We start from the raw sequence: 12,532 nt of genomic DNA on the forward strand, positions 1-12,532 counted from the left end.
GAGACTCACATGATAAGGCTTCCAGTGCCGACATCCAGCGCATAGAACTGATGCCAATCAAGAAGGCAACTTTAGAAAAACAAAGCTGGGGATACCCCGAATACTCCCAAAGGGAGGCAGATGGAAGACTGAAGAACCAAGTTCAGGTACTATAGCCGCAACACAAACCTGCCTGTAACGGTGCACAAAGCAAGCAGTTGCGCAAAGCCCCATAAGAGAAAGGCCAAAAACCTGCGCACCGAGAAGGAACCCTAGAGCCCCATCCTGGAGCAACAATATCTTCCGAGACGTACACTTGCGTGCCTTCAAAATTGCAGGGATCACCTAACCCAACAACCCCCGTACTTTAGAAACCTGGTCCCAAAAGCCATGCCGTCCAAGCCAGAGACAGTAACAAAGGGTGGAAGACCAAACCCTTGGGCAGAAGGTCCTCTAACTGGATTTACTATAGCAGAGAGTGGATATATACCAGCTAGGACTGCCCATAGGTGGTGCTGGGCTCTTTTTTTGCCTAGTGTCTACTCCTGTAGGTGGCACTATAACCCTACTGTCAAGAATCAGAAGAGAATCCCTCAATGAAAGTAAGAGAAAAACTCTGCTAAGGGCTATTTTACATAAACTGACCACATAGACTAACACAATTTTGGCGGAAAAAAACAACAAAAAACAATGTGGCAGTTTCTCTATACCCTTTCACAGGTACATGTAAAATTTATATATATATATATATATATATATATATATATATATATATATATATATATATATATATATATATATATATATATATATATATTTTTTTTTTTTTTTTATTAGAATTTTATATCAAAATTTAAAAACCTAGCCGGTTTGTTTTTATTCGACTGACCAATTTTTATTGGTCAGTCGATAGCCTCCCATAAAATATTATTTCTATGCTCACTCTTCAACTCACTCCTTTAGTCTCCATCGCCGAGTTACTAACATATCCTACAGACTTAAAGCGGAGGTCCACCCTAAAGTGGAGCTTCCGCTCATCGGAACCCTCCCCCCATCCGGCGCCACAATTGGCACCTTTCAGGAGGGTGCAGGTACCTGTACAGTACAGGTATCACTTCCGGCGTAGATTCTGCAGAAGCTACACCCCTTTCTGCAGAATCTACGACCCCTTTCCGAAGGTCCCCCGCTGCCTGCTGGGAAACACACGGATCCCAGAGACAGCGGGGACCATCTATATTGCGCAGCGCGACTCGCAGTAGGGAACCGGGAAATGAAGCCACAAGGCTCCACTTCCTGATTCCCATACCCAAGATGGCGGCGGCAGCACCCGAGAGACGATCGAGAGATCGGCTTCGGGTGCCGACATCGCGGGCGCGCTGGGCGGGTAAGTGTCATTATTTTAAAAGTCAGCAGCTGCAGTATTTGTAGCTGCTGGCTTTTAAAAAAAAAATAAAAAATGGTGGACTCCTGCTTTAAATCACAAAATGCCACGAGGGGAACTCAAATGGCTGGGGCTGGCTTTGGAGATAGCGATCACTTGGGTTTTAAGTCGATCTCAGCTGTAGTATACCTTTATTTATTCTTTTTTTTTTTGTACATGTGAGTTTAAGACTTCGAAAATGCTGTACCTGCACTGTATCAGTTCCCGAATAGTCCAACAGCCATAGAACAACTATATAAACGTTTCCACAGCTCACGTCTCAGTAACGCGATACAAATCTGGCTAATTAACAGGTGCTGGCGAAATCCCAGTCATCCCAATCCCCATAGATAGAGCAGCTGTCCGCTTCCACCTGCTGACCCCGAGAGGACACAGAGGACACAGCATGAGCTGGAAGAGAAGCATCCATGCCGAACTGTCCAAGCCAGGAGATCCAGGGCAGAACAATGGCGCGTACAAGAAACCGCCCGGGGGGGGGGTTTGGAATTCCAGAGCCAACTGAAAAGAAGTGAACAGAGGTCCCCCCCCCACCCCCGTCCTATTCCGCAGAACCATTAACACCCTGACAGTCCGGGCTAGCTGGTCATTAACCACTTCCACTTAACAAGTGGCCTACAAGAGAAAACACTTGCAAATAGGCCTTTTAAGGCTTACACTCAAGTGCAATGGGGAGCCGGCCTGCCTGCGCGTCTGCTGTCTGAGACCTTTTGACCTCTTCTGCATCAAAAGGTAAAATTAGGCACCGGCGACAGCCAATAATTTAGTTGGGTCAGAAGGGAGGGGACTTGGTGACTTCTCACCGACAGGAAGAAAAGGGGACACTGCTTAATCTGTACTCAGATGATAATGCCCAGCTACGGGCACAACAAAACATACCCTTGCATGGGCTCCTCCTTACATTAAATGCTCATTAAAGAATATGTCATCTATCAACGGCACGATCATACCGCATACAAAGGATTCTACCAAGCTGACCAAGCTCTGCCATTGCTGGCAGTTTTCTTGTGCCTCTTGATGTAATAGGGTATTCATTGTATGAGATTGTTCTATATACACTATGGGGGTCATTTACGAAAGGCAAATCCACTTTGCACTGCAAGCAATTGCAGTCGCTGTAAATCTAAGGGGTAGATCTGAAATGAGGGGAAGCTCTGCTGATTTTATCATCCAATCATGTGCAAGCTAAAATGCTGTTTTTTTATTTTCCTTGCAGGTCCCCCTCGGATCTACAGCGACTGCCCTTCCAAGTGCACTTGCAGTGCATAGTGGATTTTCCTTTAGTAAACAACCTCTTAAACTACCAAAAGTATTGGGACGCCTGCCTTTACACACACACATAAACTTTAATGGCATCCCGGTCTTAGTCCGTAGAGTTCAATATTGAGTTGGCCCACACTTTGCAGCTGTAACAGCTTCAACCCCTCTGGGAAGGCCGTCTACAAGGTTTAGGAGTGCGTCTATGGGAATGCTTGACCATTCTTCCAGAAGAGCATTTATAAACTCAGGCATTGATGTTGGATGAGAAGGCCTGGCTCGCAGTCTTCGCTCAAATTCATCCCAAAAGGTGTTCTATGGAGTTGAGGTTAGGACTGGCCAGTCAAGTTCCTCCACCCCAAACTCACTCATCCACGTCTTTACAGACCTTGCTTTGTGCACTGGTGGGCAGTCATTTTGGAACAGGAAGGGGCCGTCCCCAAACTGTTTCGACAAAGTTGGGAGCATAAAATTGTCCAAAATGTCTTGATATGCTGACATCTTAAGACATGGGTCTTAAACTGGTGGCCCTTCAGCTGTTGCAAAACTACAACTCTCATCATGCCTCTACCTTGGGAGTCATGCTTGTAACTGTCAGTCTAGCAATGCCTCGCGGGACTTGTAGTTTTGCAACAGCTGGAGGGCCACCAGTTTGAGTCCCCGGTCTTAAGAGTTCCCTTCACTGGAACTAAGGGGCCAAGCCCAACCCCTGAAAAAATTACCCCCCACACCATAATCCCCCCTCCACCAAATGATTTGTTTGACCAGTGCAAAGGAAGGGGCCATCCCCAAACTGTTCCCACAAAGTTGGGAGCATGAAATTGTCCAAAATGTCTTTGTGTGCTGAAACCTTAAGTGTTCTCTTCACTGGAACTAAGGGGCCAACCCAAACTCGCTCATCCATGTCTTTATGGACCTTGCTTTGCACACTGGTCCAAATCATTTGGTGGAGGGGGATTATGGTGGGGGGTAATTTTTCAGGGGTTGGGCTTGGCCCCTTAGTTCCAGTGAAGGGAACTCTTAAGGCATAGGTTTCAAACTGGCGGCCCTCCAGCTGTTGTGAAACTTCAAGTCCCATGAGGCATTGCTAGACTGACAGTTACAAGCATGACTCCCAAGGTAGAGGCATGATGAGAGTTGTAGTTTTGCAACATCTGGAAGGCCGCCAGTTTGAGACCCCTGTTTTAAAACGTCAGCATACCAAGACATTTTGGACAATTCCATGCTCCCAACTTTGTGGGAAGAGTTTGGGGACGGCCCCTTCCTGTTCCAAAATGACTGCACACCAGTGCACAAAGCAAGGTCCATAAAGACATGGGATGAGTGAGTTTGGGGTGGAGGAACTTGACTGGCCTGCACAGAGTCCTGACCTCAACCCGACAGAACACCTTTGGGATGAATTAGAGCGGAGACTGCGAGCCAGGCCTTCTCATTCAACATCAGTGCCTGAGTTTACAAATGTTCTTCTGGAAGAAGGGTCAAACACTCCTAAACCTTCTTCCCAGAAGAGTTGAAGCTGTTATAGCTGCAAAGGGTGGGCCAACTCAATACTGAACCCTACAGACCAAGACTGGGATGCCATTAAAGTTCAAGTGCATGTAAAGGTGGGTGTCCCAATACTTTTGGTAATATATATATAGTGTATTCGACACACACAAAAATGGATTTAGATCCTTTGTAGCTATTGCGGAATATATTTAATTGAAAGTTTGTTGGGCCGAAGTTCAGCTTTAAACGCTTCCCGACCACCTCACGCAGATATACTACGGCAGAAGGGCAAGTACAGGCAGAATCAAGTACCTGTACGATGCCCTTTAAGAGGTGGGTTGCGGGCGCGCAGGAGCTTCGTGAGCGCGATCGCGGGTCCCACGGACTCTATGTCCGTGGGGATGCCCATGATCGTCTCACGGAGAGGAAGAACAGGGAGATGCTAATGTAAACAAGTATTTCCCCGATCTGCCTACTGACAATCGGGAGCGGTGATCAGTGACATGCCACACACAGCCCCTCCCCCCCCCCCCAGTTAGAATCACTCCCTAGGACACACTTAACCCCTACAGCACCACCTAGTGGTTAACCCCTTCGCTGCCAGTCACATTTACACAGTAATCAATGCATTTTTAAAGTGGTTGTAAACCCTTACAAACCACTTTGACCTACAGGTAAGCCTAGATTAAGGTTTACCTGTAGGTCCAAGAAATATCTCCTAAACCTATACGGTTTAGGAGATATTTACTAAAACGCAGTCACAGCTGTCTGCGGCGCGCGGGCGCACTATCGCCGTTAGCAGCATGCCGCTGCTAACGGTGATATGCCGTTAGTGGCGGCTCCCGTGCGCATGCGCGGGAGTGACGTCATCGCTGCTCCGGCGCTGTGAGTGGTCAGAGCAGCAATACCAGGAAGAAGATGGATGCTCCGGACTACAGGGGACAGCGGTGACATCGCTGGCTCCTGTGTCAGGTAAGTGACACATAATGGGCTACTTTGCGATGCATAGTAGTCCATTATGCTTTACCTTTGCAGGGAGACAAAGAGGAAGTAAACTCTTAGCCCTTAGGGGCACCCAAGCAGGCGCACTCCCCGAAGCCGCGGCTCTGTGTGTCCATTCACACACAGAGCCGCGGCTTGGCCCCGCCCCCTCTGTCTCTTAAATGGCTCACTGGCTGTGATTGACAGCAGCTGAAGCCAATGGCTCCCGCTGCTGCCAAAAGCCAATCAGGAGTGAGAAAATCCCGCAGAGAGCCAAGGCTCTCGTGGACATCGCTGGATCGAGAGGGGGCTCAGGTAAGTATGGGGGAAGGGGTGGGGCGGCTACCCCCCCCCCCCCCCATTAATATTCTAGTGACATTTTCCACTTCCAAGAGTTGAAATTACACACTGCAGTTCAGTGAGGAGAGATCTGAGATCTGATCTTTAATGGCACTGATCGTTGTAGAAATGTGAATGGTCCCAAAATCACGAAAAAAGTGTCCGATGCGTCCACCATAATGTCGTAATCACCATTAAAAAAAACGCTGATCGCCGCCATTACAAAAAAAAAAAAAATTATTATTAAAAATGCCATAAAAATATCCCCCATTTTGTAAACGCTATAACTTTTGCGCAAACCAATCAATAAATGCTTATTGCTTTTTTGTTTTACCAAAAATATGTAGAAGAATACGTATCAACCTAAACTGAGGAAAGAAACGTTTTTTTTTTTTATATGTTTTTTGGGGGGATATTTATTATAGCAAAAAGTAATTTTTTTTCAAAATTGATGTGAATTTGTTTGGTTTATAGCGCAAAAAAAAAAAAAAAAAAAACGCAGAGGTGATCAATAGAAAGCTCTATTTGTGGGGGAAAAAAAAGGACGACAATTTTGTTTGGGAGACACATCGCACGACGGCGCAATTTGTCAGTTAAAGCGGCGCAGTGCGCGAACCGCAAAAAGTGCTCTGGTTCAGGAAGCGGGTAAATCCTTCCGGGCCTGAAGCGGTTAATGGTAATGGCAGCCATTATAATCTATTTCATTGTCCCACCTAGCAGTGGTTTAGCCCGTTAACGATCCACCCGCCAAGATGAACGTGTCATGACAGATGAAGAATGCAACTCTTTTTAGTTTCCCCTGGTATTTTTAAGTTTTCTTCTTTTTTTTTTTTTTTTTCCCTTTCTCCTTAAATACCAACCCTCAACCGCCAATGTGGTTTCAATTACGAATAACCAGACCTTAGAAAAAGGAAAAGCCTTGATTTATTCTGTGTTTTGGTCCAATTATGCACAATGTATTTCCACGGCATACTCTGAGAAAGAATGTCAGCGTGATTCTCATCCTGCGATGGTTAAAGGGCAGGAGGGGATCCTGATTAACCCCTCGCTGGCGGGAGCCTTTTTTTTTTTTTTTCGACTCTGGCGCAACGCGATTTTTCCTCCGGCCCACCTGTCTTCTCCAATCGGGGGGAAGATGCGGAAATTAAGCGTATAACGAGCAGGCTGGTATTTTATAGAACCAATAGATGGGCTGATCTGCTATCAATTTTCCAAAAGAGATAAGCCAATAATCCTAGTGAGGTTTGGAAAGCAATGCTATTTTTTTTCTTTGTGAACGGGGGCTGGAAGGACGGTTATAATCCGGAGGTTTATCGGTAGTTTCCAAATCAAACATGCTTCGGCTTACATCGAAAAAAAAAAAAAAAAAGTGTATTGCCGCAAAATCGGAGGAAAGCGCTGGATCCAAAAAAAAAAGACTGAACTCACATTAACAGTGAAAACTATATTGAAAGATACAAGGACTCTGTGTTGGGAGATCACAGGCACGTCCTCTAGGGGGCGCTTTGGATAGATTTCAAAGGAGGACAGGAAAAAAAAACAGGCACGCCAATTGTGGAGAGATCGTGCATAATTTATTGCATTGTGAAACATCAAATGAATGCATCAATGTTTCTCGGGAGCTCTAATTGGCCCCTTAAAAGCTTAAATCCTTGTTTTAAAAATAATAAAAATTAAAAATAAATATAACAAAAATGATATAACTAACCTGCTCTGTGTAGTGGTTTTGCACAGAGCAGCCCAGATCCTCCTCTTCCCGGGTTCCACGCCGATGCTCCCCGGCTCCTGTCTATTGTCGGGTACCCAAGCAGGCGCACTTCCCCGAAGCCGCGGCTCTGTGGGTCCATTCACACACAGAGCCACGGCTTGGCCCCGCCCCCTCTGTCTCCTAAATGGCTCACTGGCTGTGATTGACAGCAGCTAAAGCCAATGGCTCCTGCTGCTGCCAAAAGCCAATCAGGAGTGAGAGAATCCCGCGGAGAGCCAAGGCTCTCGTGGACATCGCTGGATCGAGAGGGGGGCTCAGGTAAGTATTGGGGGGAGGGGGGGCGTACAGGTTTTTTTTTTTTACCTTCATGCATAGAATGTATGAAGGGAAAAATACCTTGAGTCTTTACAACCACTTGAAAGCTAAAGTTTATTCTGCTTATATTTTGCCTTCTATGGTTCCCCCCCTCATTAAAGGGGCGTTCCGGCCGTTTAAAAAATAAAAAAAATCAGCAGCTACAAACACTGTAGCTGCTGACTTTTAATAAGGGCGGTTACCTATCCAGTAAGCCCGCAATGTCGGCCGTCCCCGAGGCCGACCTGTCCATCGGATCGGCAGCCGGCGCCACCATCCTAACTAAGGGAAACAGGCAGTGGAGTCTTGTGGCTTCACTGCCCGTTTCCTACTGCGCATGCGCAAGCCGCGCGGCACTTTGTGAATGGTCCTGTTGTTTCCTGGGACACACACACACACACACACACACACACACACGTCCCAGAAGGCAACGGGGCCGCTCGCCGAAGAATTGCAGAAACAGCACCGCAGAATAGGAAGAGGCAGATTAGGAAGACTGCCTAGCAACGCGGGTGTCTGGTGAGTAAAAAAATAAATAAATAAAAATTTTCACTTTTTGTTTTTATATTTTTTTAAGAATATTAAATGTATTTTTTTTATTTTTTTTTAGGGTGGCCCTCCACTTTAATATTCTACTGACATTTTTAAAATTAAACTTTTCCGCTTCAGAAAGCTCAAATTACACACCGCAGAGCTCAGTGAGGAGAGATCCGAAAGCTGATTGGAGGGAAAGGACACACCCCCTCCCCACTTCACACATCACAAGGAAGCAGAGCTAAGGCTGTCAATCACAGGCTGTGTGCCGGTGCTCCCACCCGTCACCTTTTTAATCTTGGTGTCAGGATAACTTTTCACAAGTGACTCAAGCTTTGTTCATATTTCATGCCTGAGGTTTACAACCACTTTAAAATGGATCTTCGCCCTCCCTGGCCACTTTTTACCGTCTCATCCTGTACCCCCTAATCTCTCAAATTTGCAAATGTTTAATTTTTATATGGAATCCACCCCCCCAATTCCTGGATTCCAGCCTAGGCGAGAATGAAGCTTCCTTTATCCGCATCCTTCTGGGATACCCACATCATACATTCCAGAAGACCAAAGCTTATCCTAATGTGATTGCTAATGGGGGAGGGGGGGGGGGAGGATTTTACTTCTTCATATTTGTAGCCAGCCTCCCGATGACGCAACGCGGCTCATCATTAGAAGCCCAGCTGCAAAAACCCTGAGAAGACAGTCAGCCCCCGATGACGTCACAGAAGAAGATAGAGGAGCAGGATACGGAGTGAAGCAGCAGCACAGTGGATTGTTACAGAACATCTCTGGATTGCTTGGGAATGTGGGTATGATGGATTACTCAGTGAAAAACGGAAGGGGTGGGGGAAGAGTTCCTCTTTAAGGAGGCCCAAAACACACAAACAAGAGAAATAAAAAGATCTGCGTTGTCTAGGATAACCAATCATTTCATGTTCCAACAGCAGCTGGAATCTGATTGGCTTTTATGGAGAGTCTCTTTGCCTCCGTATTGTTATCCATATGGGAGAGTACAGGGGGTGTAACCTACCACAGAAGGGGGGTCATTCCATTCTTCATAAGATCTTGAAGCATACGGATAGATCCGGTCGTTTATGATTTGAAGTGTGGTCAAGGCGATGGTCTTCATTGACCTAAAGTAACCTTCCCAGAACCAGCGAGCCTGAGAACAGGGATAAAAAAAAGGATATTATCACCCAGATAACCATTTCACGTTAATAATAATGATAAAAACAATGATGATGATGATGATAATTGGGGCTGCACTGATACTAGTATTGGTGCCGATACCGGGTATTTGCACAAGTATCGGTACTCATGCAAATGCACCGATACCAGAAAATGACACTTTCAGGCTCGGTTCTGTGAGCTGTCCGTAGGTCTCCCCTGTCGACAAGTGTTAAAGAAGTCCGGTAATTGGAGCGGTCAAAAAAAAAAAAAAAAAAGCAGCTGACTGTTTATTAACAACATTGCTCAGCTGCTGAAACACTAAAATAAAAAGAAACATTGCTTCTTTTTGTATCTTTCTGTTTCTTCATCTGCAGATCAAAGGGATGAACAAATGTGCCTCTGTGTAACCCCTTATTAACCCTTAATGTACTCTAATAAGCCTTAATTAACTCCCCATTCTCCTCCATTTAATTATTTTCCTGCTTTTTTTTTTCACGTCTATTTTATAAATGATAAACAATTTAATACACATATATATCAACATATATTTACACATTCCACGCTGAAAAACCGCGAAAATTTAAAAAAATATATCTATTTATGTCATTTGTAAATAACTTTTCAATGCTTTGTACCATTGCTGACAGCTGAAGTGAAAAAAAAAAAAACAGTTGCAGTAGGTATCAGTAATTGGTATCGGCGAGTACTACAAAAAAAGTATCGGTACTCGTAAAAAAAATAAAAAATGGTATCCTGCATCCCTAATAATAATAATAATAATAATAACTGTTTTAATGTTAACTTATCACGGCATTTTCAACAATGATTTGACCACAGAATGTGCAGCTTGTCACCAAGAATGCCTTTACATACCTCAAGTTGGCTGTAACAATGTCGCCGTTGACCTGACACTGCTTTACACACAATCATTTTATACTTCCCATAAAATTTTTCTTGGGATCCATTGAGCGCCGGTGACATTCAGAGCTGCTCAGATGCACTTGGAGCAAATCAGAAAAACTCTGATTTTTCCGAGTGTTTTCGAGCCTCTCCGAATGCATCCGAGCGGTTTCTGAGTGTCTCTCGTGCCCCCCCCCCACCTCTGGCCACAAGCGGTACTGCATACCATAGAAGTCACTGTGGAACAAATTATCTGAGGGGGAAACTCACTTTGATACATGAATGCTTTGGATTACAAGCATTCTTCTTGGAATGAATTATGCTCGTAATCCAAGGTTCCACTGTACTTAAATATTTTTTAATTAACCATTTGCTGAACGCCCTATAGCTATTTTACTGCTACAGGGCGGCAGCTGTACGCCGGATCACGTATACAGTATCTCACAAAAGTTAGTACACCCCTCACTACTTTACACTGTAGCAAAGTGTCATTTCTTCAGTGTTGTCACATGAAAATATTTATAAAAACGTCAGGGGTGTACTCACTTTTGTAAGATACTGTATATATGTGATCCGGCATTTTCCCGATTAGCGGGTGCAAATGCACGCCGCCGGCGGCTCGCTCCCGCTCTAATTATACACAGCATAAGCTGATCAGCGGGTACCGCGTACTCAATGTCTCCCGGGATCCGCCGATCATTTGTTACACAGGCAGAACAGACGCCTGCCTATGTAAACAAGGCAGATTGCCGTTCTGTCAGCACAGAGGGCATGGATCCTGTGTTCCCGCAAAGTAGATCTGTGCCTTTCCCTAGTAAAAGCCCCTCCCCCACAGTACACAAACAATGGCCAGGCACACAGTTAAACCTTGGATCACCCTAAATGTTTAACCCCTTTCTCAGCCAGTGTCATTAGTACAGTGACAGTGTATATTTTTATCACCGATCACTGTATTAGTTCCCACAAAAAGTGCCAAAAGTATCAGTTAGTGTACGAATGTCTACCGCAATATTGCAGTCTGGCTATAAGTCAGATTGCCACCTTAACTAGTAAAATAAATAAATAAATAAATAAATAAATAATAATACTAATAATAATAATAATAATAATAATAAATAATAATAATAATAAATAATAATAAATTCCATAAAAATAATAATATTAATAATAATAATAATAAAATTCCATAAAAATAATAATATTAATAATAATAAATTCCATAAAAATATCCCATCGTTTATAGACGCTATAACTTCTGTGCAAACCAGTCAATATATATTTATTTGGATTTTTTTTTTACCGAAAACAAGCAGCAGAATACATATTGGCCTAAATTTATGAAGAAATTCGATTTTTTAAATATTTTTTTTATTGGATATTTTTTTTTTTTTAGCAGAAAGTAAAAAATATTATTTCAAAATTTCTTTTTGTCTTTTTGGTTTATAGCACAAAAAAAAAATAAAAAAAAAATACATAAAAACCCAGAGGTGATCAAATACCACCAAAATAAAACTATTTGTGGGGAAAAAAAAAGGACAAATATTTTATTTGGGTACAGCGTCACACGACCGCGCAATTGTCAGTTAAAATGACGCAGTGCCGTATTGCAAAAATTGGCCTGGTCATGAAAGGGAATAAACCTTCCGGAAGTCAAATGGTTATCAGGGTGACCACACAGGGGCACAACTGGGACACACAGAAAGGGTGTTGTCACCCAATAATAGGAAGTGCCTGAACAAAAATTCTTTATGGCAGGATCATCAGGTTTTTTTTTTTTTTTATATGAAAAAAGCTGCAGATTTAACAAAATTGGAAAGGACTTGGAATGACATTTAACATGTTAACATCTTCGATGAGATTTTTGCGATTGGGTTTACATCTACTTTAAACAAATAATAAATGATACAATTCCATTGTTTATTCAGTCCATAGCCCTCGAACCACCATCATTCTTCTGTCCATGTTACAGCCGAGGTCACGGAGGCCACAAGACTGACACATCCAGAGAGCGCCCATGACATCATGTTCTGAGATCTCTCCTATCAATCCCCCCCCCCCTCAACCGCACAGAAAAAAAAAAAAAGGGGGGGGGGATGTTTGTCTTTTGGATCCGAGCGCTTGAATCGCTACCCTGTAACCGGAGTTCCAAAAATCATCCTTCCTTTCCCAGAATTCCTCCGCTCCAAATCCCAGTTTGCCAAGAATTATACCTTGAGGGATGCTGACCTCATGCTTAAAGCCTCTTGAGTTACAAAAGTTTCAAGGAGAGGGGCCCCTCTGACGGGCTGACTATCAAATAAAGTGGTTTTAATTTACAGCCTCCTGGGTTTACCAATGGGCCGGTGGAAATTGCATGTGAAGGAGAGAGAAAAGAGAGAGAAGAGGCT

General features: G+C 44.0%; 1 protein-coding gene across 2 annotated transcripts in view; it reads right to left on the reverse strand.

Moving 5' to 3' along the window:
• EXT2 (exostosin glycosyltransferase 2) overlaps positions 1-12,532 on the reverse strand; it is a 113,099-nt gene that overhangs the window by 51,210 nt on the left and 49,357 nt on the right. For both annotated transcript variants that reach the window (XM_077453478.1, XM_077453479.1), the window contains exon 8: positions 9,106-9,237. In XM_077453478.1, coding sequence (XP_077309604.1) covers positions 9,106-9,237 — 132 coding nt within the window. The remainder of the gene's footprint in view (positions 1-9,105; positions 9,238-12,532) is intronic.

The sequence above is a fragment of the Lithobates pipiens genome, unplaced genomic scaffold (assembly GCF_037356315.1).
Source record: "Lithobates pipiens isolate NorthernLeopardFrog02 unplaced genomic scaffold, aLitPip1_a1.2 Scaffold_24, whole genome shotgun sequence".
NCBI classification, from domain to species: Eukaryota; Metazoa; Chordata; class Amphibia; order Anura; family Ranidae; genus Lithobates; species Lithobates pipiens.